The sequence below is a fragment of the Lepidochelys kempii genome, chromosome 17 (assembly GCF_965140265.1).
Source record: "Lepidochelys kempii isolate rLepKem1 chromosome 17, rLepKem1.hap2, whole genome shotgun sequence".
Lineage (NCBI taxonomy): Eukaryota > Metazoa > Chordata > Testudines > Cheloniidae > Lepidochelys > Lepidochelys kempii.
In genome coordinates this window covers 19,983,876-20,011,802 of record NC_133272.1, presented here as the reverse complement: position 1 = coordinate 20,011,802, position 27,927 = coordinate 19,983,876, and the positions used below count along the sequence as shown (strand labels likewise).

Here is a 27,927-nt window from a genome sequence, read left to right as displayed (position 1 = left end):
CTCCTGTAATGGATCACAACTTGGGCCATTTCTCCTGCTCTTATATAGCTACCACTGTTTCTTAGCCCAGGGCACTCCCTTCTTCAGAGCACCCTCCCGGGCTCCCTTTGTCTTTGTGGATGTTCAAGTCTCCATCCGGCCCAGACAGTAAACAAGAGGCTGTCTCCATGGACGTCCATTGTTCCCAACATTAACTGAAGTAGTCCTGAGACTGCCCACTCACTTCAGCTGACAAGAAGTCTGACTGCAACAGTTTTGCAACCTAACATCCTACACACGTTATCTGCTATTTCCCATAGAACATCTTGCAACACCCATGACAAGAGACACCACACAACCCCTGTTGGTGTAATATGGAGAAGATGGCCGGATGCGGGTGTAATATACCCGCCTAGGTGTGCTCTGGGCACCTCTGAGTCACAGAAGGGCACTTTGTTCGTGCTAATGGCACGACTGCTGTGTGTGTGAAGTGGTTGGGTCATCCCGCAGGAATGACATGGTATTTGCACCTGGCTTGGGCGTGGCTCCGGCCTGTTGGTGTGACTGATTTATTAAACGTTGTTACTACAGGTAGAGCTGGTAGCTGTGGACTAATAGCGTGTGAGCATGAGCACAGCGTTAAAACCTGTATCATAATGCAGACGCACCGGGGGGCCGAATTAAGGCTGCACAAGCAACTTTGGAGTGCTTGACTTTGCACCTTAAAATTCTTTTAATGTCTTTTTCTTTTGTAGGTAACTTATCGCTTATACTGCAGTACCGGCCGGACACCCCAGTAAAGATCAGGGTCCCATTGTGTCCCATACTCTGGCTGTAACTCTGGCCTCTCGTTCTGTGTCATACACTGGGGGAATACGATGCTGCAATTGCTTTGGGGAGGGGTGGCATGCTTTTATTGGCCAGTTGTGCTATTGTTTATAGAAGAAATATAGTTGTTTATGGAACTAATGACTATCATTGCTTTCGTGCCCAGCTGCTTCTGCCAAAGGAGATCTTTATCCTTCTGTTCATCTAGCCCAGGGGTGGCCGACCTGGGGCTCTGAAGCCACATGCGACTCTTCAGACGTTAACGTGCAGCTCCTTGTTTATTGGCACCGACTCTGCGGCTGGAGCTACAGGTGCCAACTTTCCAATGTGCCAGGGGGGGCTCACTGCTCCACCCCTGGCTCTGCCACAGGCCCTGCCCCAACTCCACCCCTTCCCCTGAGCCTGCCGTGCCCTCACTCCTCCCCCCTCCCCCCACAGAGCCTCCTGCATGCCAGGAAACAGCTGATCAGGAGGTGCAGGGAGGGAGGGGAAGGTGCTGATCTGTGGGGCTGTCAGTGGGCGGAAGGTGTGGGGAGCTGATGAGGGGCCGCTGACGTATTACTGTGGCTCTTTGGCAACGTACATTGGTATATTCTGGTTCTTTCTCAGGCTCAAGTTGGTCACCCCGATCTATACCCGTGATATTTATTAAAGCAGGCCCTCTACAGGCCTAACTCAGTGGTTTTCAACCTTTTTTCATTGGTGGACCCTGGGAAAAAGTTGAATGGAACTCCCTTTGGAAATCTTAGACCACTGGCCTAACAAAAATGCCATCAGGAGCCGTTGCCACCATTATGGAGGAATTAACTCGTTTGCTCCCAGGCTCTAAAGAAGTGACCTGCCGTGGTGCATACTTGAAGCATAGACTGATGAGGAGGTACTCATGTACCACACCTGGATCGGTGCATGAGGCGAAAGGGTTCTTGGCCTTGCGCTAGGCAACATGTCTGTTAATGACCCGGAAGAAAACAGAAAATCATCCCTGATAAAGTTTGCAGACGACACAAAAATCGGGGGAGTGGTAAGTAATGAAGAAGACTGGTCACTGCTACTGAGCGATCTGGATTGCTTGGCGATTGGGGCACAAGCATACAATATGCATTTTAATATGGCTAACTGTAAAGGATCTGTTCTAGGCATTATTTTAGGGCAGTTCTCTGTCCTGTGTTATGCAGGAGGTCAGCCTCGCTGATCTCAGTGGTCCTTTCTGGCTTGGGAATGTATGTCCTAGTTAGGTCCAGGCAGAAGGCGACTGCCACGCTGCTCACTGCCCTGGTTACATCCTGTCCGGCTGCCCCTGTATGGCTGAAGTGCGCAGGCAGAGCGCTCCTGCTGCGGAGGTGGATCTCTCCACGTGCACCCTAACGCTCTGTGGATTTCAGTGAAATGCTGAGGAATGAGGGCAGCCCCGCAGGTGTGGTAAACAGCCAGCAGTGAAAAAGTTAATTGCGTAACCAGTTGTCATTTTGACGAGAACACTGGCCTCTTCCACAGAAACGTGCAGATTTCAACCTTACTGTTGTGTATGGACAGGAAAGTACAGAGCGTCCCTAGGTCATTTCCTACTAAATATGAATGATCGCATTTCTGATTTTAAGGGGCTGGGCTGTGGAGCAAAGGCAGAGCCCCCGCAACCGGGTTTAGCATAACCCCTCCTCCCTGCCATCTCCGCCCTTTCCACATCTGACTTTCCCCTCAGCTTAAACCACATAGGCTCAGCCCAGGAGATAAAAAGGAAACCGGAGAGGCAGTTCTTCCTTTTGCAGATACAGTCAACTCTCCCGCAGAACTACAGAGCCCAAACCTTGTTACTCGGCTTTATGTGGAATACGGGCCCCAGAAAAGGACGTGTGAATGCAGCAGGCTTTTCCACCTCAGGCAACATCATATGACACCAACTGGATGGTAAAAATCAATCGATCAAAATAATCAAAGAACCAGGACAAGAAAAGAGCCAAAGCTGGTGACATTGGACAGATCTACCTTTGAGAAGGTTGGTGGTCTTAGTTCCCACCTGCTGCATTCACTTTGACTAGTACCCACAATTGTTGTGCCAATATAACTCACAGTTAGGGGGTGTGATTTTTACTGGTACAACTCCTTGTGTGGACACAGTTATATGGGTGTAAAGGTGCTTAGTGACCAGAGCACTAGACTGGGACCCAGGAGACCTGGTTTTGTCCTGCTGGGTGACCTTGGGCAAGTCATGTCACCTTCCTGTGCCTCAGTTTCTCCATCTGTAAAATGGAGATAATGATACTGACCTCTTTGTAAAGTGCTTTGAGATCTATGGATGAAAACTTCTACGTAAGAGCTAAGCATCCATATCGCTCATTCCCCTTCTCTATTATACGAGTATAACTATACTAGTATTAACACTTTTATACCAGTATAACTTGGTCCAAACTAGAGGGCTTGTACTTCTTTAACTATACCACTTAAAGCAGTACAACTTTTGCTTGAGGACAAGCCCAGGAAATCTTTAGAGCGTGTTTGACTGGTCTGGCTTCTGCTCTTGAGGTCACTGGTTTGCTCTTGAATGAATATTGATTGTGTAACAGAGGCAAGGGGCCTAAGGCACCACTGTTACTCCACTTTTATGCTGATGTAACTGCTGAAATCACTAGCTGGATTTACACTAATGTAAAGGTGGAGAAATGCAGTGGGGAAATCAGACACAGGAAATCCAAGGAATTGTCTGAACAGTAACTGGAACCAAAATAAGAGGGCTCTACTTTGATATAACTTAAATCATTAAAAATCAGCTTAAAATTATATATAAATCAGATGTTCTTATTTTTCAGTATCATAGAATATCAGGGCTGGAAGGGACCTCAGGAGGTCATCTAGTCCAACCTCTGCTCAAAGCAGGACCACTCCCTGATTTTTGCCCCGATCCCTAAATGGCCCCCTGAAGGATTGAACTGTATCACAACCCTAGGTTTATCAGGCCAATGATCAAACCACTGAGCTATCCCTCCCCCCTAAATAAGTGTCCCCACACACACTTCCACTGAAGATGTGAATTACAACCCATTTAGTTATTTTAGTTTTAGTTACCTCGTAAACAAGCCCCAAGACCAAAATCTGACGGTATTAGAATAGGTTTTCCTTCAGCGTTAGATAGTGAATTATCTTTCCAGGAACAATAGTTTTTTTAAATTAAATCTAAGAGCATGTACCATGGATATTAACAGGTTTCAGAGCAGCAGCCGTGTTAGTCTGTATCCGCAAAAAGAAAAGGAGGACTTGTGGCACCTTAGAGACTAACCAATTTATTTGAGCATGAGCTTTCGTGAGCTACAGCTCACTTCATCGGTGGAAAATGAATGCATCCGATGAAGTGAGCTGTAGCTTACGAAAGCTTACGCTCAAATAAATTTGTTTGTCTCGAAGGTGCCACAAGTCCTCCTGTTCTTTTCATGGATATTAAGTGACTCACTGATGGCTTTTTCTTAGGAAAGATGCTCTCACAGAAAATCTTGTAGTTGCCAACTCTGCCACAGCTTCCCTGTTTGACACTGGGCAAGTCATTTAGGCCACGCGTACACCTACAACAGCACAGTTGCAGTGTTGCAGCTGTAGTACAGACACTTCGTACATCAACAATCGGGGCTTTTCCATCAATGCAGTTAATCCACTTGTCCCAGGGGCGGTAGCTCGCTCGATCTTCCGTCAACCTAGCTGCACCTGTACCAGGGGTGACTCGACCTGTGTTGTTGAGGGTACACCGTTTTTCATAACCCTGGGGGTATTCAGGTGCCTAATGCCTATTGATTTCAAATACCTGTGAGGATCAGGGCCTTAATTTCTCCATGCCTCAGCGCCGAGCTGTAAAATGGGGATAATACTTTGTCTTGTCTAGATAGATCTATGGGGCAGTGACTGTCTCTTGCTATGAATCTGTACAGCTTCTAGTACAATGGGGCCCCAGCACCCCCATCCTTCCCCAGCCCTCAACTGGGCCTTGCATCCTGAGCCCTCAGCAACCCCCACCATCTTCCCCCTGCCCCCCAACTGGCCCTACGCCCCAACCCCCCATCTTCCCCCTGCACCCCAACTGGCCCTACACCCCAACATCTTCCCCCTGCCACCCAACTGGCCCTACGCCCCACCCCCCATCTTCCCCCTGCCCCCGAACTGGCCCTACGCCCCACCCCCATCTTCCCTCTGCCCCCCAACTAGCCCTACGCCCAAACCCCCCCATCTTCCCCCTAACCCCCAACTGGCCCTACACCCCAACATCTTCCCCCTGCCCCCCAACTGGCCCTATGCCCAAACCCCCCATCTTCCCCCTGCCCCCCAACTGGCCCTACACCCCAACATCTTCCCCCTGCCCCCCAACTGGCCCTATGCCCAACCCCCCCATCTTCCCCCTGCCCCCCAACTGGCCCTACGCCCAACCCCCCCATCTTCCCCCTGCCCCGCAACTGGCCCTACACCCCACATCTTCCCCCTGCCCCCCAACTGGCCCTACACCCCACCCCCATCTTCCCTCTGCCCCCCAACTGGCCCTACACCCAACCCCCCCATCTTCCCCCTGCCCCCCAACTGGCCCTACGCCCCACCCCCATCTTCCCTCTGCCCCCCAACTAGCCCTACGCCCAAACCCCCCCATCTTCCCCCTGCCCCCCAACTAGCCCTACGCCCAACCCCCCCTTCTTCCCCCTGCCCCCCAACTGGCCCTACGCCCAACCCCCCCATCTTCCCCCTGCACCCCAACTGGCCCTACACCCCAACATCTTCCCCCTGCCCCCCAACTGGCCCTACGCCCCACCCCCCATCTTCCCCCTGCCCCCGAACTGGCCCTACGCCCCACCCCCATCTTCCCTCTGCCCCCCAACTAGCCCTACGCCCAAACCCCCCCATCTTCCCCCTAACCCCCAACTGGCCCTACACCCCAACATCTTCCCCCTGCCCCCCAACTGGCCCTATGCCCAAACCCCCCATCTTCCCCCTGCCCCCCAACTGGCCCTACACCCCAACATCTTCCCCCTGCCCCCCAACTGGCCCTACGCCCCAACCCCCCGTCATGCCCCTGGCCCCAGCCGGGCCCCCCTGGGCGGCGCTGTCTCTTTAACACGCTCCCCACCCCCGCCAGGCCGGGCGGACTGTACCAAGCGGGGCCGCGGGGGGAGGGTGTCAGCGCCGCTCCGGGAGGAGGCCGCGGGGGGGGCGGCGGCTCGGGGGTCGCGCCGAGGTCGCGGCTGCTCCGGGGTCCGGGCGGCGGCGGCGCAGGAGGCCCCGGTGGCGGGGCCAGGCCCTCACCCCCACGTCCCGAGGTGGTAGGTGCCGCCGTACGTGCCGGCCGGGCTGTGCTGGGCCCGGCTGCAGCCGCCGAGGAGGAGCCGCCAGGTGGGTGCGGGGCTGGAGCCGGGACTCCTGGGTTCTTTCCCCAGCGCGGGGGGTCTGGTGGGGTACATGGGGGCTGGAGCCGGGACTCCTGGGTTCTTTCCCCAGCGCGGGGGGGGTCTGGTGGGGTACATGGGGGCTGGAGCCGGGACTCCTGGGTTCTTTCCCCAGCGCGGGGGGTCTGGTGGGGTACATGGGGGCTGGAGCCGGGACTCCTGGGTTCTTTCCCCAGCGCGGGGGGGTCTGGTGGGGTACATGGGGGCTGGAGCCGGGACTCCTGGGTTCTTTCCCCAGCGCGGGGGGTCTGGTGGGGTACATGGGGGCTGGAGCCGGGACTCCTGGGTTCTTTCCCCAGCGCGGGGGGGGGTCTGGTGGGGTACATGGGGGCTGGAGCCGGGACTCCTGGGTTCTTTCCCCAGCGCGGGGGGGGGTCTGGTGGGGTACATGGGGGCTGGAGCCGGGACTCCTGGGTTCTTTCCCCAGCGCGGGGGGGGGTCTGGTGGGGTACATGGGGGCTGGAGCCGGGACTCCTGGGTTCTTTCCCCAGCGCGGGGGGTCTGGTGGGGTACATGGGGGCTGGAGCCGGGACTCCTGGGTTCTTTCCCCAGCGCGGGGGGGTCTGGTGGGGTACATGGGGGCTGGAGCCGGGACTCCTGGGTTCTTTCCCCAGCGCGGGGGGTCTGGTGGGGTACATGGGGGCTGGAGCCGGGACTCCTGGGTTCTTTCCCCAGCGCGGGGGGGTCTGGTGGGGTACATGGGGGCTGGAGCCGGGACTCCTGGGTTCTTTCCCCAGCGCGGGGGGTCTGGTGGGGTACATGGGGGCCTGGAGCCGGGACTCCTGGGTTCTTTCCCCAGCGCGGGGGGGTCTGGTGGGGTACATGGGGGCTGGAGCCGGGACTCCTGGGTTCTTTCCCCAGCGCGGGGGGGTCTGGTGGGGTACATGGGGGCTGGAGCCGGGACTCCTGGGTTCTTTCCCCAGCGCGGGGGGGTCTGGTGGGGTACATGGGGGCTGGAGCCGGGACTCCTGGGTTCTTTCCCCAGCGCGGGGGGTCTGGTGGGGTACATGGGGGCCTGGAGCTGGGACTTCTGGGTTCTTTCCCCAGTGCGGGGGGTCTGGTGGGGTACATGGGGGCCTGGAGCCGGGACTCCTGGGTTCTTTTCCCGCTCGGGGAGGGGGTCTATTGGGTGAGAGCAGCGGGGGCTGGGAGCCAGGACTCCTGGGTTCTTTCCCCAGTGCTGGGAGGGGGGTTTAGTGGGGTACATAGGGGGCTGGGAGCCAGGACTCCGAGGTTCTCCCCTTGCTTGGGGAGTGTGTGTGTGGGGAAGGGATTGGGAGCCAGGACTCCTGGGTTCTTTCCCCACCACTGAGTGGGGTCTAGTGGATTCAGGCAGGGGAGCCAGAGCTCCTAGGTTCTGTTTCGGGCTCTGGTGGGTTTGAGCCAGGGAACCAGGACTCTGGATTCTGTCCGTGGCTCTGTCTGAATGCTGGCAGAAGTCTCTCAGAGCTGAGTGGCTCCTGGTGCTGGGTAGCCTGTCTGCCATGTGCCCCATAGAAGAGCTGGGTGAAACTTTTTAGATGAACAGTTCATTTGTTGGAAAGTGCCGGTTTTAATTGACCTGAAACTACTGGCAAATTCGACAGGGGTCTGTCAAAAATGCAGTTTGGTCAGAAGGAGAAAGACAGGCTAGCGTCACAAATAATTGGGGAGGAGGTGATGGGGGGGTCGTGCCCCTGGCCACCTTTTATTGTGGGACCCTGGCTCAGATCCCCGTTCTGCAGCAGGGATTTGAGTCCAAGTTTCTTCTCTCCCAGGTGAATGCCCTAACCACAAAGCTATAGGCTCTGCCTTTCTTGGTCTCACCTGTTGAAGCGGGTTCACTCTGTATACATAACTAAATATTCATCGGCGCAGGGCCTGGAACCCAGGTCTCCCTGGTGAGGGCCCTAATCACCAGGCTGTAGAGTCCTCCTCGCACTCTATTTCTGGCCCAGTGACTGTTCAAGAATTTTAAACCAAAATGGAACAGCTTCAACAGGAGAGCTGGAGGAGACCTGCCCCAGAATGCCCTAGAGCCTGGTGGCTCTGCACTCCAGCGATGTCTGTTCCCATCCAGCTTCTGTGCTGGGGTAGAACTCTGACTTGGCTATTAAAACTCCAAACTCCTGTGTTATCTCCGCAGGTGTTTTTCTTGCCATGTAGGCAGCTTGGCCTGGGAAATCTTTTTCCGTCTTTCAAATATCTGTAGACAAAGGGACATCGCTAGGAGTGGTGGGGTGAAGTTTAAAAAAAACAAAATAAAAATGTAGGTTTCACAGACTGAAGAAAAATCTCCCCAAAGAAGGTGGTGGAGAGTTAAAACTGGTGGGACGAGCTGCAGGGAACATAATGACCAAGATTAACCAGGGGAGTTTATCAGGTTTCCTCATTCATAGGAATAAGTGACCCATCCTGCGGCACTTAGACTGGGTTTTGGCCAAACATTTTTATGTAACCTTGGTTGAAAGAGGCTATTGAAGCTAAAATAAGCCATTGGAAGAGTGGACCAGATATAGAGAGGAGGACTCCTTGGACAGTTTGTTCATTTCATCTGAAGAGGATGAATTATTGTATCATTGACATTCTTTTGCACGTTCATCTTTCTGATTTTTTTAAAATCCGAGTTTGTTCAACAGTTAACTCGCAGGCCAGAAGCCAAAAAGAACTGAATCTCCTTCAATCCAATCACTTAAAATTTTTCCCAGTTCTGAATATGAAATGACAATATTTTTACTTGTATGGAGCCTTCAACTTCAAAATGTGTCAAACTTGATGCGCGCTTCGTAGTGGTCGCTTCATCCACTGCTGAAATGTAGCCACCCCGGAGTGAAATAGAGTAACTAGTTTCAATAATGCACACTGTCGCTGCAACAGGTCAGACTTGGAATTAGGGCATACCTTTGCCCTGTTGAAATGCCCTGTTTGCACCATGCTGGGGCATTCATTCAGAGGGAAGAGCACCACCTACTGGATTGCAACACCACTTTTTCATTCATTTAATTGGCAGTCTTTCATCCGTGTACTACAGTAGTAATAGGTTTAACTGCAGATCTTCTGCCGTGATAGCTGAGGGTGGAATGGGTGCAGAATTCCAAAGCTCTTTTTTTTTTTTTTTTTGGACAGGTCTGTTCTGTGCCTGTAAGGTTGTATTTATCTATCTGTGAGGGCAATAGCAAGACTGCATTAATAGGTTTTTTGTTTTTCCTTCAGGCCCTCAAATGTGTATTTTGAACATTCAAGTCCTCCCGAATGTGTTTAAAAACAACAACAAACAGAACCTCTCTTTGTAATTTGTGTGGTTCCATTAATAACTTGAAATATGCTTTGAGAAGCTATTAACTAAGCCAGCTATTAGGGGAGGATCTGGCCAAACTAGTTGTTTACATATATTTTCATTGGTAGGAGCGAAACACCATGGTTCTATAACAAAAGCAAATAAACTCTTCCAATCTCATTTGTTTATACTAAGCTTACCTGTTTTAAAGTACAAAATTTGAACAATAGGTGGAAAAAATTTGAGACTATTGGGCTTTGTAAGTTGGCATCTCTTTAAGCAATTGACCTGTACTTATAGTAATTTCATTTACAGAGCAGTCTGTTACTGAATAATCATTCTCACTTTTCCTCTGTTGTTCATTTGATCCGTTTCCCCTGTTTGTGGGGATCTTTTATACCGCAACAGGAATGAGAAAAAAAGTTAGAAGCAGGAGAACTTGCTTGTGAAAACCACCAAAACGATTGGGGCCCTCAGAGGCAGCTGTAAGACCTAAATGACTTTTAACTTTCTTCTTCTTCTTTATTAAACTGATTGGAGTTCAGATTAACAGTGCCCTTGGAACTTCAGACGTGAATGAAGCAAATTTGCTTCATAAGTTACAGATAAAGAGTAACTATAGAATTCCATAGGGTAATTTTTTAGTCAATCTTTTGCGTTGGTGTGATCTTCAGAGAATTGGAGTAATCTGTTACCTTGTTCAGTACCATACCCATCCTGGTCTCTCCCTTTTTCTCTTATATAAAAAACTACCAAGCGTTTATAGTTCTCTGATATAAAAAACTACATCCACCCTGATCGAATTGGCCCTGTCAACACTGGTTTTCCACTTGTGAGGTAACTCCCTTCTCTTCATGTGTCAGTATATTTATGTCTGTAACTTTCACTCCATGCATCTGAAGAAGTGAGGTTTTTACCCATGAAAGCTTATGCTGAAATAAATCTGTTAGTCTTTAAGGTGCCACTGGACTCCTTGTTGTTTTTGTGGATACAGACTAACATGGCTAACCCCTGATACTTGATACCAAGAGGATGTTATCTACCCTGGATTAACTTTGTTCTGCTTTCTTAACTAAAAAACCATGGTTAATATCTTACGTAAGTTGCTTTCCCAGTATAATTTGATCCTAGTGCTAGGATTACGCTTCACAAGGTATTGTAAAAGGTGTGTCACATGTTCTACTGTATTGGTGCACCTATTCAAAAGATCAATATTTAAAGAGTCCTTAATAAGCTTAATTACCTACTCTATTATATGCAACATGGACAGTCTGAAATTTAATAATCTGTGATTACCTCTTTCTCAGTTAAACACAAAAATCCATTTGTGTGCTGCTTCTGGGCCATAGAACCTGCCGAAAGAAAACATTGAGCAAGAAGTCTTTGTAGTACTGAAGGCTACTCCTAAGAACCGTGACAGTCCAAAGTGACACACAGGGAAAGTTGGTTTGACTTTTAGCTGCGTATTATTTTAATGTTCTTGCTTAGTTAGCAACTAAGGGTGTTTTCCTAATTGTGTGGTTTTTTTTAATGATACTTACATAGTTTCTTTGGAATATTCCACAGAGTACTAATAGCCTAATTTTCCTTTTACATTTGTACAGTGCCTGTACAGTTCTGAACATTTCGAAGCACTTTGCTAACAGGCCAACTTCATCACCTCTTGTGAGGCAGGTAAATATGTTTGTTTTACAAATCAGAAGAGGAAATGGATTGGAATTGTGTAGGGAAGTGAGTCATATTTTCAGCTCTGAAAATCTGGCCTTAATTGAGGGTGTTGAAATTTTTTAAAAAAATCTGGCTCTAAGTGCCATACTTAACTTGCTGTAAGTTGGTAGCAGAGCTGGAAATAGAAACCACTAGTCCTGGTTCTCACTTTTCTGCACTGACAGCTACACTATCTCTCATTATAATATCCAGATACCATGCAAGTCACTTCTAAAATGTAACTATTGATCACCTCTCATGCAACATGACTAGGATTTATTCCAGTTTCTAGTTAGACACTACTTTGGGGTATCAGCCTGGTAAAGTACAGGGTAGAATCATTGCACAAGTCATGATTATGTAATATTGGAGTGGCATATACGTAACTGTGTCAGGCAAACAATAGCCACTCACACTGAGACAAAGGAAAAACACTCCAATAATTCTCAAGTATACAAAGAGAAAACAAATACACGTGACATATTTCATGCTCACTAAACCCCAAATGTGAAGACTGTATCAGAGAGCACTGAATTAGAACTGTTTCCCCCCCCCCCCCCCCCCATGTTTCCTGGTAAAATAAAACTTTCTAACTCAGACTCCTTAACCTTCAACAACTATCATGTGCATAGGGTGGCTGTAGTTAAAAAAACAGGACTGGGAGTCTGGGGATCTGGGTTCTGTTTTGTGCTCTACCACTGTAGTGCATGATATGGGCAAGACACAGCATCTTTGTTCTCTCATGTAAAATAATACTTCCCACCCTTGTGGGGGTGTTGAGACAAACGTCTAATGGATGTGAAGTGCTTCGAAGAAATGGTGTGATAATATACTAGTGATGAAATCTTGGGTTTTAAAAAAATCATACTGATATTTGCTACACTTTGGGTTAATAATACGTATTTGCAATTCTTTCACTTTTGCAGAATCTAAGCTTTCATTTAACATCACCCCCGCCCCCCCCCCATCACCCAGACTCTCTTTGCTTTTTTTTTAAAGCACATATGGTTGCGAAGGAAACTGTCAAAATAAGAACCAAGGAACCCCTGCAGGGCTGTCTGCCTGATTGTGCAGCCAGACAGTTCTAGAGCCCTGGGTTCTGCTCAGTGCTTTGCCATGGGGCAGCAGAGTGAAAACTCAGTCTTGTCCCTTGTCAGGGCTGCTGCTGGAATCATTGGGAAACGGTGAAACTGACAAAAATTAAGTCAGTTTCCTTCTGCTGGTTGGGAAAGCTGAGAGCAGCAGAGGCAGACGCTGGAGTTGCTCACTGGGGAGCAGGATTTCCAGGCTGGGAACCTACCCTTGTAACAGCCAGGAAACAATGTGCTGAGAGAGAAGCCTCCTTACCAGAAGCCACAGTGTGAGGGATCATAGAATATCAGGGTTGGAAGGGACCTCAGGAGGTCATCTAGTCCAACCCCCTGCTCAAAGCAGGACCGATCGCCATCTAAATCATCCCAGCCAGGGGATTCCACCACCTTCCTAGGTAACGCATTCCAGTGCTTCACCACCCTCTTAGTGAAAAAGTTTTTCCTAATATCCAACCTAAACCTCCCCACTGATGATGAGGGCTTCACATTTATCAGACACTTAATGAATCCCCTGGCCAGTTCCGGTGGCTTTACAATCACCTGTTAATCAATGTATCCCCCTCCCCCCCTCGCTGTGTGAAAGGCCTGTTTCCCATTTGTGTGGATCAACTATGAATACAAGGGGACTCAGTGGAGACGACTGTGCACAAAGTGCTCTCAAATGCACACAGTTAACCATCTTCTGCCCTGTCTTGATACATGGATTTTTTTACAGTGTTGGTTTTGCCCTTTACCACGCTGCTGTTTACAATCTGAACTTGTTTTCCACTGGGAAATCAAACTGGTCAACGGTTTTGGTTGGAAGAAGGTATTCTCTTACCTTGTGCCCTCATTGTTTCAGTTTATCTAGGGATCAGAAACAAAAACATCCATGCTGACCCACGTTAATTGGTGTGTAAGTAACTGTGGAGTTCTTGGTAGGGCAGTTTGACACTGAGGCAAATACCTCACAATGGTTGGTGCTTAAAATAAAAAAAAAAATAGACAGGCTTTTCAAGGCTGGAAGCTTTCAGGGCTGTTGAAAACAGCTGTTCTCTAAGCTCACAGTAACTAATAACACCAAATTAAATACAAGAGGCTTCAAGCTACAAAAATAAGTTAACCTGAATTGGCATGCAGCCCAAAGACACAATCTTTGTCAGCCCAAGGACAGAATTCTCTTCCTGTCCCTGTGAAACCATCCTCCTCTTTCTGATGCTCTGTCTTCTAGCTTTTACAATCATTCCGCTCTTCTCAAGTGAGAGCTGCTGCCAGTTTTTTTTTGGTTTTGGTTGGTAATGAAAGCCCAAATGTACCATGCTTGAAGCTGAGATCATGTTTAAAAAATCTGCTAGGAAGAAATACAACACTGGCACAGATTCTATTCTAAGTACAGTCTTCATCCTGTGAGAGTTACAGCATCAAGATTTGATGAGAAGGGAATGCCTTGTTGAGTGGCTTTTTTGTTTACGTTTTGTATGTAAAAAAAACCCCTTCACAGTTATGCGTTATGCAACATGTTTTTTACTCCTACTTCACTTGCTCCTAGAGCCAAGCCGTCGGCTCAGATTGGGAATTCTGAGCTGTTGAAAATTGTCGAGAAACCAGTGTCTTGCAAGGGAAGACAACCACCATTACCATTGCCTGGTGAGGCTGGACCTCATTGCTCCATGCCCTAGTTTCCTGATCAGAAAAATAGGACCTCATCCTGGTTGTGAGGCTGAATCAGTGCTGCTTCCACAACACCTTCCGACCAAGGATAGAAGTGCCAAGCAGTGGTGGTATAAACATTTATGCAAAGCAAGAAGAGATTTATTTGAGCTTTTCCTCAAAACTCTTACATGAGGAACAGAAGATTTAAAAAAATCTAGCTCACATAAAAACTGTGGAGTAGGTCAGTAGCGTTGCTGGGGGGGAGCGAGGGAGCGGCCGCTCCCCCACCGAGCACAGGTGGCGCCTTGTCAGTGTCTTGGCACCTTTTAAATTTTCTCCTGCTGAGGGAACAGGAGGAGCGATCCAAAAAGCAAGGTGTCACCCGCCGCGGCCCTTTTACTCACCCGGCGGCACTCCGGGTCTTCGGTGGCACCTCGGCGGCGGGACCTTCACTCGCTCCAGGTCTTCGGTGGCACCTCGGCGGCGGGACCTTCACTCGCTCCAGGTCTTCGGTGGCACTTCGGCGGCGGGACCGTCGGTGCCACCGAAGACACCAGGAGCGAGCGATGGCCGGCCGCCGGAGCGCCGTGGGGTGAGTAAAAGTGCTGCAGCGGGTGCCGCCTTTTTTGTGGATTGCTCCCCCTGTTCCCTCCACCTGGCTATGCGGCTGGAGTAGGTGCCTGATCCTGGTTGGTGCTGAGCAATCCTAACTGACCTGGATTTCATCAAGAATTGATGGAACTGAACATCAGTCAGGGCTGGGTCTGAGTGCAGTGAAACGTTTGCAGTTAGGGTAGGAATTGGACTAGGACTGTGCTTTGTGTCTCTGACAGGATGGATCACAGAACCCCCCCGGGGGCTGCCAACTGATGTGCCAAGACTACTTCTGCCCCTGCTTTCCCTGCCAGCTTGGGACTCCAGCACCCTCTCTTGCTGAGCCAGACACGCCAGTCTGCTCCAACATAGACCCAGGGTCTGACCCACGTGCCCCAAAGCTGCAGACTTAACTGAAAGCAACTTAAGAAGTGCTCCTGTCTTTAACACTTAAATCCCAACTGCCAATGGGGTCCAAACCCCAAATAAATCCGTTTTACCCTGTATAAAGCTTATGCAGGGTAAACTCATAAATTGTTCGCCCTCTATAACACTGATAGAGAGATATGCACAGCTGTTTGACCCCTCCCCCCCAGTATTAATACATACTCTGGGTTAATTAATAAGTAAAAAGTGATTTTATTAAATACAGAAAGTAGGATTTAAGTGGTTCCAAGTAGTAACAGACAGAACAAAGTGAATTACCGAGCAAAATAAAATAAAACATGCAAGTTTATGCCTAGTACAGTAATAAAACTGAATACAGATAAAATCTTACCCTCAGAGATGTTTCAATAAGTTTCTTTCACAGACTGGACGCCTTCCTAGTCTGGGCACAATCCTTTCCCCTGGTACAGCCCTTAAGAAAAGGAGTACTTGTGGCACCTTAGAGACTAACCAATTTATTTGAGCATGAGCTTTCATGAGCTACAGCTCACTTCATCGGATGCATACCGTGGAAACTTCAGCAGACTTTATATATACACAGAGAATATGAAACAATACCTCCTCCCACCCCACTGTCCTGCTGGTAATAGCTTATCTAAAGTGATCATCAAGTTGGGCCATTTCCAGCACAAATCCAGGTTTTCTCACCCTCCACCCCCCCCCCCACACACAAACTCACTCTCCTGCTGGTAATAGCCCATCCAAAGTGACAACTCTCTACACAATGTGCATGATAATCAAGGTGGGCCATTTCCTGCACAAATCCAGGTTTTCTCACCCCCCCCCCCACCCCCATACACACACAAACTCACTCTCCTGCTGGTAATAGTTCATCCAAAGTGACCATTCTCCCTACAATGTGCATGATAATCAAGGTGGGCCATTTCCAGCACAAGTACTCCTTTTCTTTTTGCGAATACAGACTAACACGGCTGTTACTCTAAAACCTTGTTCCAGCTCAGGTGGTAGCTAGGGGATTTCGCATGATGGCCGCCCCCTTTGTTCTGTTCCACCCACTTATATATATCTTTTGCATAAGGCGGGAATCCTTTGTCCCTCTGGGTTCCCACCCTCCTTCTTAATGGAAAAGCTTAAAGATGGATTCCAGTTTAGGTGACATGATCACATGTCACTGTAAGACTTCCTTACTCACTTGTAAGGAATACTTACAGGTAAAACAGAGCCATCTACAGTCAATTGTCCTGGTTAATGGGAGCCATTAAGATTCCAAACCACCATTAATGGCTCACACTTTGGGTAACTACAATAAGACCTCAGAGTTATATTCATATTTCTAGTTTCAGATACAAGAGTGATACATTTATACAAATAGGATGACCACACTCAGTAGATTATAAGCTTTGTAGTGATACCTTACAAGAGACCTTTTGCATGAAGCATATTTTAGTTACATTATATTTACACTCATAAGCATACTTTCATAAAATCATATAGAGTGCAACGTCACAGTGTCTGTATATTCAATTACCCTATTCATTGAGATCTGCGAGAGAAGAGATTATTCCTTGTGTCGAGGCTTGGGAATCATAGAATCATAGAATATCAGGGTTGGAAGGGACTTCAGGAGGTCATCTAGTCCAACCCCCTGCTCAAAGCAGGACCAATCCCCAATTAAATCATCCCAGCCAGGGCTTTGTCAAGCCTGACCTTAAAAACTTCTAAGGAAGGAGATTTTACCACCTCCCTAGGTAACACATTCCAGTGTTTCACCACCCTCCTAGTGAAAAAGTTTTTGCTAATATCCAACCTAAACCTCCCCCACTGCAACTTGAGACCATTACTCCTTGTCCTGTCCTCTTCTACCACTGAGAATAGTCTAGAACCATCCTCTCTGGAACCACCTCTTAGGTAGTTGAAAGCAGCTATCAAATCCCCCCTCATTCTTTTCTTCTGCAGACTAAACAATCTCAGTTCCCTCAGCCTCTCCTCATAAGTCATGTGTTCCAGACCCCTAATCATTTTTGTTGCCCTCCGCTGGAAGTTTTCCAATTTTTCCACATCCTTCTTGTAGTGTGGGGCCCAAAACTGGACACAGTATTCCAAATGAGGCCTCACCAATGCTGAATAGAGGGGGACGATCACGTCCCTCGATCTGCTCGCTATGCCCCTACTTATACATCCCAAAATGCCATTGGCCTTCTTGGCAACAAGGGCACTCTGCTGACTCATATCCAGCTTCTTGTCCACTGTCACCCCTAGGTCCTTTTCCACGGAACTGCTGCCTAGCCATTCGGTCCCTAGTCTGTAGCTGTGCATTGGGTTCTTCCATCCTAAGTGCAGGACCCTGCACTTATCCTTATTGAACCTCATCAGATTTCTTTTGGCCCAATCCTCCAATTTGTCTAGGTCCCTCCGTATTCCTATTCCTGCCCTCCAGCGTATCTGCCACTCCTCCTAGTTTAGTATCATCAGCAAATTTGCTGAGTGCAATCCACACCATCCTCCAGATCATTTATGAAGATATTGAACAAAACCGGCCCCAGGACCGACCCCTGGGGCACTCCACTTGACACCAGCTGCCAACTAGACATGGAGCCATTGATCACTACCCGTTGAGCCCGACAATCTAGCCAACTTTCTACCCACCTTATAGTGCATTCATCCAGCCCATACTTCTTTAACTTGCTGACAAGAATACTGTGGGAGACCGTGTCAAAAGCTTTGCTAAAGTCAAGAAACAATACATCCACTGCTTTCCCTTCATCCACAGAACCAGTAATCTCCTCATAGAAGGCGATTAGATTAGTCAGGCATGACCTTCCCTTGGTGAATCCATGCTGACTGTTCCTGATCACTTTCCTCTCATGTAAGTGCTTCAGGATTGATTCTTTGAGGACCTGCTCCATGGGAAGCTCATCATGCCAATCGTGGAGAGTTAGAAAAGATTCTTTTCACCCAGGGTGAACAGAACTTTTTTCTTTGGGTGGGGGGGAAGGGGCCAAGAACAAAAGGGTAAAATATCCTTGATAATGAGGAGGAAAAACTAACCACTTGGGTAGATGGCAGGCAAGTAGACTCTGCCTGGGCTGATACATCTTCCTGGAAGTTGTGTAATGCTGGTTAAAAGAGGTTTTGGCATAGTAATTTTTCTTCTATACCTGGGTATTGTCTTCTATCATTGAATCAAATAGCGCATGCAAAGTTATCCTTGTATGTTTCAGCAGCCCCTCTGTAGAGTTCTCTGTAGTTTCCAGCAGGGGTTAATTTTACTGACAGAATCTTGACATCATCCTTCTGGACCTTTTCTGTCTTCCTACTGGAGAAATCCCATTTTCCTACTGGCAGTTGTATGTTGGATCTCTATCCTGTATTCCTACTGACCACTGACCCAGTGGGGGTTCTGTCTGCATAAGGAATATAAAACCAGGCCCTTTGACTATAGCAGGCTGAGGTAGTGTCATGCGCAAAGAAATGCCATTGAATCTGTGAGAGAAGATGGGTGAGGTCTTGTATTGGACCAGATTCTCTCGGTGAGAGAGACAAGCTTTCAAGTTACACAGAGCTCATCTTCTGACTTTGCGATCTGTTCACCATTGCTGAAGCGAGTGTGACAAGCACCCAGAAGGAGAGGTCACTTGGGCTGCTGTGGGGCTTCTCTCCGCTGTCTTTTTGTCTAGATACCAAACAATACGTCTGGTACCAACCAAGAAAAAACAGAATAATGGTACTTTAAATTCCCTGTGGGTGAAGTGGGAAGGAAATGGTAATACCTATAGCAAGCCACACTGACATGAGACACTCCGCAGCACATCTGCTCAGAGTCCTCCCTGCTTTATCTGGCCAGCCGAGGGAGTATTATCAGGGTAGGCTGTGTGCTTGGGACTGTGAAGGTGTGGAGAAAAAGAAAATTTTCTGAATTGCCCTGAATTCAAGCGGTGAGGAATGGTAAACGATCTGCATCAAAGCTTTCATTCTAGTGAATTGTATTTGTTTGGTAAGGAAAATGGTGCTGAACAGACATGGAGAAAGACCCACGATTCTTTCTGGCTAATGCTGCACGTTGTAATGTTTAAATGCCATGTACCACAAAGGCTGTGAGATGGGTTTCTGTGCTGAGTGTCCTGGAGCAGAAGGCACTGATTTTTAAGGCACAGTGGGGTGTTAATAATGAATACCTAAACGTTGTATAGCACTGTTCATAATTAAATCTCAGCAAGCTTCACAAAGAAGGTCAGTGTCATTATCCACATTTACAGATGGGGAAACTGAGACACAGAATGGGGACATGACTTGCCTAAGGTCAACAGCAGGCCAGTGGCAGAGCCTGGAACAGAACCTAGGTCTCCTGAGTCCCAGGCCAGTGCTTTAGCCGCTTGGCCACAATGCCTCCCTTAAGCAGCCGTAGCTTTTGTATCACTCCAGATATATATCAGTTTGTCTCCTCACTGCTTATTATGACAGTGGTTGGCTAACATTAGCTGTGCTCACTTTAATGCCTCTCTACTAAATACGTTTTAATAACATCTATCTCTTGTAACTTTGATAGCTGAAAGAACTGAGTCACTGCCCTGTATTTCAAAATGAACACCTTCCTTAATTTATACTGCCTGTTAAAGGTCGCCCCCTGCCCTATTCATAAGAGCCGGGTATGTCACAGTTGTTTATCTAGGCTGCTTCCCTCCATTCCAGAGGTGGTTGCATTTCCGTGGTGCTGTTTGTGTACAGTTTGTAAAGTGCTCTCATGGCTGATGTATTTGACCAAGCACTTTACTCCCCCCACAGATATTGGTATTTCCAGTTAAGTTGTAAAGAGGAGCAAATGGTTCTGCTTTCCCTTATCTTTGTGTTCATTTCTGCTCCTCGGCTGCAGGCAGGGGAAAAGGTCAATTGTATCTTAACTGGGAGAGATGATGATTTCTGCAATGATGGTGTAATTCTTCGTGTTCTTAGCGATACCAAGGGTTCCTGAGATGGAAAATCATTGCTGCCTTGCGTTTCAACTTCCTTTTTATTAATGGTATCTGTGTTGAGTCATGCCAATTCTGGGGTGTCATGTGGCTGCAGAAATGTGACAGAGTGCTGATCTGCCAAGTCATCCCATCTGTTGCCACAGATATTTAGCTGTGATTCTCTATATCGGCAGCACACGTTCTCCACCTTCCCTTTTCTTTGGTTACTTGCATCAGCATTTTCTCTGTAGCCGTCGTTTTGCTCTGACTGGAACTTCTGCTTCAACAACTCAATCTTAAAATAAATGTTTTCAAGCAAATTGAACTTTGCTTAAAGCTTTGAACAGGGAATTGGGGGCTATTAGTCTCACCTTTCCACAAAGATTAGCACAACACTCAATGAGTAAGGACTTTCACTTAATATCTGCATGATGAAAGGCTCCACGCCCCATTATCAGTTCTCTGACTCTTGTCTATAATTGGAACGTACATCTTCAGTAATTGAAACTATTCGCTAAGGCCTGGTCTACACTGCGGGGGGAAAGGGGGGTGTCAATCTAAGTTACGCAACTTCAGCTATGTGAATAATGTAGCTGAAGTCGACATACTTAGATCTACTCACTGCCGTGAGTCGACTACTGATGCTCCCCCGTCGACTCCTCTCGCTCCGGTGGAGTACAGGAGTCAACGGGAGAGCGCTCGGGGGTCGATTTATCGCCTCTAGACTAAACGTGATAAATTGACCTCCACTGGATCGATCGCTGCCCGCCGATCCGGCATGTAGTATAGATATACCCTTAAATTCCTAATTGCAGGCCTCTGTGTACGTGTTGCCAAACGTGTCCTCTGCAGATCTGCCAGCAGTCTCCTGTTTTAATCTCCAGCCCAAGCTCCTACAGGTGGCTGCTTCCACTGATTTTACATGTTCGGAAACAGTGTGTAGCTTGCCTTATTGCTTAGAATAAAAGTTCATGGTACAGGATAGAAGAGTAATGATGTAGAAAACATCTCTCTAGGTCTCTTTTCTTCTGTCTTCTGCATTGCATATATAGAACCAGATTCTGTGTAGACCGTGTGTGGGTTTACAGTGGTTGTGGATGGAAATGGAATTCCCTCTTCCTCATCCATTTCTACCTTGCATGGCTTGTGTATGGTCTGGCACAGTTGCAGACCTGATGGCAAAGTGTCCTGGATGATCCAGTGCCTGAAAACTCAGTGAGACCGAAATGACAGAGACAGAGTTGTTAAGTTAGGGAAGAGGAGTGAACAGCCCAGAGGAGTAGTTTGGAGCTTCACTTTGTGCAGTGGTCCTGAATCTTCTCTTGTATGCATGAATGTAACTCACTGTCAGTGGAGCTACACCCAATTTACACCAGTGCAAGTAAAAGGAGAATTGGGCCTGGAGATTGTCGTCACTAGGTATTGTAGGGAGAACCCTGAACTCCAGTCGTGGGGCATATGTAAGACATGGGGTAATTCTTTCACCCTGTGTGACACTGGTGAGGCCTCAGCTAGAGAATTGTGTCCAGTTTCGGGTGCCACGTTTAAAGAAATTGAAGAGTTCAGAGGAGAACAACAAAAATGACTGAAGGTCTAGAACGCCTGCCCTAAAAGGAAAGGTTTAAACCCTGGGTATGTTTAGTCTGAAGGAAAAACGCTGGAGGGGGCCTGGTAATGGTATTGGTGATCTACTACAAAGAGGAAGGTGATCGATTGTTCTCCGTGACCACTGAAGGCAGGAAAGAAGTAATGGGCTTCATGTGTAGTAAGGGAGATTAGGATTAGATATTGAGAAATCCTTTCTAACTATAAAGATAGTTAAGATCTGGAACAGGCTTCCAACGGGGGCTGTGGAATCTCTGTCATTGGAGGAGTTTAAGATCAGGTTGGACAAACAGCTGTCAGGGGTGGTCTAGGTGTACTTGGTCCTGTCTCGGCACAGGGAGCGGGACTAGACAACCTCTTGAGGTCCGTTCCAGCCCTTCAGTTTTACAATTATATAACCTGGAAGTGAAGCTGACCTAATATATGTAATTGCAACAATGTCTCTACACCTATCTGTTTTCTATTAATGTTGGGTCACAGATGTTTGTGTAAATAAAAGGCCTCTTTGTTTACCTTGCAAAAAGCTACAACATTTGTTTTTTTAGTAAGTTGGTCTGGTTTTCACATCTCTGGGCTTTTGGGGCACGTTCTGAGGTTTGATTCTTTTCTAGTAACTGCATAGCAAGGGCTCATGTCATTGTCAGAATGATGCATGAGTCAGGGAAGAATCCAGCTCTCTCATATTGCTGTACTTGCTCTTCAGTATTAACTGGCCTGTACAAACTTATCTGTAGGAGGATGAGACACTGAGTCACCTACTGCTGACAAGAGCTAACAAGTTTTAATTCTGACCCCACCTGGTCTCTTGTTTCCAAGGAAAGCCCTGCCTTTAACACTTTGAGTTACTATTTGAATAAGACATTCTCATACAAACTTCTATTTTCTTTAATACTTCTTCCTGCCTTATGCCCTAGCTTATTCTCAACTTCTCTTTAAGGTCTCAGCAAAAAGTACATATGGAAGTTGCTGACTCCTGCATGGGAAACTGAACATGGTAGCTGCTTTATTTTATAGCCCTGATCTGCCCAAGAAAGGAGGAAGTTGAAGGCCTTCTAACAAGTAGGCAGCTGATTAGATAGATATTTATGCAAGGTGCATTTTTGCCAGTCCATGCAGAAAATAAAGAGGGTCCCCAATCCTGCAACCCCAACTCACATTTGAGTAGCTTCATGGGCATCGGTGGGGTTACACATGAGGAAGGACTGCAAGACCAAGCACCAGATGTCACATCCACCCTTCTGAACATCCGCTGTCCCTTTGCACAAAGCCAAACCAGCATTTCTGCTTCAGAGATCTCCCATCACTTGTGTCTTTCAGGGGAGATTTCAAACAGGCACAACCTGAGACACCGGAAAGGGCCTGGTTTACAGAGTGTGGGCACTTGGAACTGTGAGCCCCTCTGAGGTGACTCAAGATGGGCAAAGACTGAGGCACCCAAAATAACCAATCACTTCTGAAAATCTGAGCCTTGGTTCCCATTGGTGAAGTGGGATATATTTCCTTTTCTGCCTTGTCTATTTACTCTGTCAGCAAAATGGGGACCCTTCCCCCATCTCAGCTGGGACCTCTAGGCAGCAATATAATACAAATTAAGAAGTAATGGGGGGATATGTTAGGCATGGTTATATTTTAGCCCATTCAACTTTGAAATGGTCCCTTTTCAGGCTTAGAGCTCTGGTATTGTGTTAGATTTAGAAGGTCTGGTCCCTAAACACATGTATAGTTGGGGTCATTGTGAAGTCACACAGAAATGTTCTACAGCAGTGAATTCATGCACATTTAATTTGTCTTTAATTAAAAGTCGTCAAACTTCAGTGCCAGACATTTCACGGAATCGGGAGCATCAAAGGGCCTGATTCTGAAAGGTACTGAGCACCCTCCACCATTGAGTTCAGAGTCAGTGGAGGGTGCTCAACAGGTCATAGGACCAGGCCGTAACACTAGTGAATTACTGTCAATTAAGTCATTAGTACAAACACAGTCCTTGGCAGGAAATGTCCCTGAAAAGTGGCCAGCAGCCTAAAAACTCTCCCTGCAACTCTGGCACACAATGCATGTCAACGATCAATGGAGATGTGCAGACATCCTTGAGAACAAGAGAGAGCCCTAAAACACAAGTTGCTTGGCACAAGGTACAGAGGCTTTATCATAAAGCCTACTCTGTAATTGCATCTATGGTATGACCCACCTCAGTTGGCTCAGGGCAACCTGTGGTAATGTACAAAGCCAAACCTTACCTCCCGGTTAACACTCAGATCTCAGAGTTAGTTTGCAGGGGTGCTGGCTAGAAAAAAAACTTCACTTTTAGGCAGTCCAGACAATGAAAACGACATCATGGGACTCCTTGTTTAATCACTTCGCAGAGTAGAATCGCATTCTTAAATTCTTTAGTAAAATAAAACTCTGAACAGATCTGAGAATCAATTGTTCTGTGTTTATTCCTGAACTAGCCTTGCAACGTTGGAAGTGCAAGCTCCTTGATTCGTGCACCTGAAAGGCCTGTCTAATGTCACTGCAAGGTGCATATGTGCATCTCTATACCCTCTACTGAAGTGCTGATTTGTAACTTTTGAGAGCGGGGCTGTTCAGCAATTCGCCATAGTCCCACAGTAACATCCCACTAGAAGGGTTCTAACAACAAATTTTTTGGTGGCCTCAAAGTGTTTTCTAGATAATAAACACAATAGGGGATCACTCTGCTTGTGGGAGTGTCTCTACGCTGCATTTTGGAGCAAGCCTACCAGTCTGGGTCGACAGACTTGGATTAGTGGGGCTTGTGCTAGCTCTTTAAAATCGCTGTACAGACAGTGCTTTGAAGTTGCAGCTCGGGCTCTGACGCCCACCCACTTTCTTAAGCCTCAGAGCCTGCACGCGAGGAGGAAGGGTCCCAGAACCCAGGCTCCAGCTGGAGTTCAAACGTCCACACCTCAGTTAAACAGCCCCATAGTTCCAGCCTTGTGAGCTCAAGTTAGCTGACGTGGGCCAGTGATGGGTGTTCAGTTGCAATGTGGATAGAGCCAGTCCACTGGCACGTGGAGGGGGAGTTACCTTAATCACATCATTTCTGCATCTAAGAACAAAGAATTCCCCACACTTACATGATGAGGGACTCTATCCTGAGAAGCAGCAACTCTGCAAACAGTTTGGGGCTGTGGTGAATAATCATCTGAACAGGAGCTCCCAGTGTGATGCTGGGGCCAAAAGAGCTAATGTGAGCCTGAGCTGTATAAGCAGGGGCATCTTGAGGCGGAGTAGAGAGGTTATTTTACTTCTGTATTTGGCCCTGGTGCAGCCACTGCTGGAATCCTCTGTCCAGTTCTGGTGCCAACAATTCAAGAAGGACAGTGATAAATTGGAGAGGGATCAGAGAAGAGCCGTGAGACTGATGAAAGGATTAGAAAGTCTGCCTTACAGTGATAGACTCAAGGAGCTCCATCTATTTAGCTTAGCAAAGAGAAGGTTAAGGGGTGACGTGATTACAGTCTTTAAGTCCCTACATGGGCAACAAATATTGAACAATGGGCTCTTCAGTCTAGCAGAGAAAAGTCTAACATGATCCGATGTCTGGAAGTTGAAGCTAGACAAATTTAGACTGGAAATAAGGTGTAAATTATTAACGGTGAGAATGACTAACCATTGGAAGGATTGTGATGGGTTCTCCGTCACTGACCATTTAAAAATCAAGATGGGATGTTTTTCCAAAAGAACTGCTCTAAGAATAATTCTGGGGCAGGTCTCTGGCCTGGGTTAAAGAGCAGGTCAGACTAGTTGATTACAATGTTCTCTTGAGCTCTGTGAATCACCGCTCTGCCAGTTTCCTAATGTGACGCTACCATTGCAATGACCTGTGCTGCTTACTCTTCCCGCTGTCAACTTTGTCACTACTCTACCCCCATGGATCATGGTTCAAGTTAATCATCTGCTTGCCCACTCAGAACTCTGTTCTGCCCATCATGAAACTAATCTTCCAGTGTGAAGCATGATTGCTAAGAGTTGGTAGCTTGGGGAAACAATGGAAGAGGAAAAGCAGTAGCTATTTATTCTCAAAGGGCAGGGTGGCAGTAGTTCAGGTAGCAGTCTGGGACTTGTGAGACCTGGGTTCAAGTCCTTGCTCTGCCACACACTCCATGTGTGACCTTGGGCAAGTCACTTAACCTCTCTGAGCCTCAGTTCCTCACCTGTACAATAGGGATAATAGCACTGCCCTGCCTCACAGAGGTGTTGGGAGGATAAATACATTAAAGATTGTGAGGCATTGAGCTAATGTGGTAATGAGGGCGAAATACAGATGCTCCCTGACTTATGCTATCGTTCCGTTCTGGAATGCCTTGCGTAACTTGAATTTTGCGTAAGTCGGAAATATATACCCGACCATTATGTGCAAAAACAAACAAAAAAGCCCTCCTATTTCTAGCTTACGCAACCTGAGTGCGGATTTGCCTAAGTCAGGTCTTATGTAACCTGGGAGCCTCTGTAAGTACCTTAGCCAGATGGATCAGGGGAACTGCTAGTCCGAATGTGCTCACAACGATCAGCTCTTTTTTGATGCTTTTCGGGGGGGGGAATAAGAATAATTGATAATAGATCAGTAACACATGATTAATTGCATGCAAATCAACATCGAGGTGTTCTTTGAACAGTCCCATCCAATCCATTACATTGCTCTTTGTCATTTCAGAAATCTGTCTTCATCTAGCCACTTTAATGATCTAGAAGAAAGGAAAAAGCAGGTATTAATAAACCTGACAGATACTAAATGAGTGCAAAGGCAATAGTATAAATGGACCTTGGATTTACTAGAGAGAATAGAAAGGTGGGCAAAAACGAACAAACTGGGATTCATCTTGAGGAATAGGAATGCGAATGCTGTTGTGCCAACAGGGACCTAAAGGTGCTAGTGGATGGCAAATTAGACATGAATTTGAAGCAAAACAAAAGTGAACACAGCTTGAGGATGCATCCAACGAGGCATCGCACTGCTATGGAGGAAGGTAACAGGCTCTCTCCGTGGCTCTGGTGTGGTTGAGTCATATGGCAGTAAATTCTGCCCCAGAAAGATACAAGAGAGAAGAGCAACAAAAATGATTGGGGTGGCTGGAGGAAATGAATCCTCCAGAATATGTATTACTGGGGCAAGGACCAGTTGTGAGTTTGATCTGGCTCCCATCACAAGCTTTGCCGCTGACGTTGATGGGAGCCAGATGAGGACCTCTGGGAGAGGCACAAGGCTACAGCTGTTTGAAAGGTGTTTATGCCAAGGATGGAGTGCAAGCTGGCTAGGGTTGATACAATTTGAAAGTAGGAATTTTGGCTGAATATAGCAGAAGGCTTCTTTTTCGCAGTGAGATGCATTAGGCTGTGGAATGATCTCCTAAAGGATGGGCTAGCTCTTGAGACATTGAAAACTATAGTGAACACAGCATGTACTGGGAGGTCTTTTCCTAGGTCTCTCCCATCACATTCCGGTGATGCTCTGGCACGGTTGGCATTTTGATTATATGTAATTTATTTTTTTCCCTCTTTCCCCTTTCTAGCGTTGCCAGTTGCCATGGGGGATTCTGCCATGGACTCCACTCTCCCCACTCCTGAGAGCTCTGTCCCGGAGGGCGCACTCTTCAGCATGACTGATGTGTTTCTCTTCTCACTCATCGTTGGCCTCCTTTCTTATTGGTTCCTCTTCCGCAAGAAAAAGGAAGAAATCCCTGAATTCACCAAAATCCAGCCAGTGTAAGTGACTGTCCTGATGAACTCGGCATAAATGTGCTTCTAAATCCCATTGGTATGTTGTGAAGGGGAATGCTCACCGCTAGTCACACCTAGTGGTCAGGCGGGGTTGTGGTAGGTTGTCTTCCTCCCGGGTGATCCCCTTTCTCATTATATAGTCGCCCTGTGGTGATCTGTCATTTCAGTGTCTCTGCACTCCGGCCGAGTCACAAATTCAAGTCTAATTTGTTTGGGTTACACAGAGTCCTATGATGGAGAAGTCTTCAGAAATCAGCAAGGGCTTCAGGACTTCCCCCTCTTGCATCAAGGTCTTGGGTGTGGACCCTCGTACCTTCAGGGTCTTCCCAACTTGGTTCCTTGGTGAGGGATAGACTTTTGTCATTGTCTCCTTTTTGGGGGTTGGTAGGAGAGCCTGAGCTCACCCTCTCCACTGGGCTCCGATCTGGGGCCCCAGTGATTGGCAGCTAGGCCCTGTACATTGAGGTGCTATGCAGGTGCCTCCCTGGATCGCTTCCTGCCAGTGCCCCTCTCTTCCCACAGGGTAAAGTAAATAACGGAACACACAGATAAAGTTTCTGATTTTCAAAAAGTCACCAGTCTATGCTTTGCAGGCTGGGTCAGGTCAGTATTACCTGGCTTCAATCAGCAGGTGCCCCTGTGGAGCTCCTTCTCGGCAGTTAAGAGCACAGGTCAGCTCACTTCTGTTGTTTCTCTGCCATTGTGTTACTCAACTTCCCTTTTTACTG

General features: G+C 47.6%; 1 protein-coding gene across 12 annotated transcripts in view; it reads left to right on the top strand.

The window, feature by feature from the left end:
* Nucleotides 1-2,543: 2,543 nt before the first annotated feature.
* Nucleotides 2,544-27,927, top strand: part of POR (cytochrome p450 oxidoreductase) — a 61,610-nt gene continuing 36,226 nt past the window's right edge. Inside the window, exons 1-4 of one of the 12 annotated variants that reach the window (XM_073315674.1) lie at nucleotides 2,546-2,800; nucleotides 11,076-11,141; nucleotides 26,136-26,187; nucleotides 26,992-27,184. In XM_073315674.1, the coding sequence (XP_073171775.1) occupies nucleotides 27,006-27,184 (179 nt within the window). In that variant the 5' untranslated portion in view covers nucleotides 2,546-2,800; nucleotides 11,076-11,141; nucleotides 26,136-26,187; nucleotides 26,992-27,005. Of the gene's footprint in view, nucleotides 2,801-5,974; nucleotides 6,163-10,798; nucleotides 10,914-11,075; nucleotides 11,146-26,135; nucleotides 26,188-26,991; nucleotides 27,185-27,927 lie in introns of those variants that run through there. The other 11 variants (XM_073315672.1, XM_073315677.1, XM_073315675.1 and 8 more) reach the window with 11 other exon arrangements.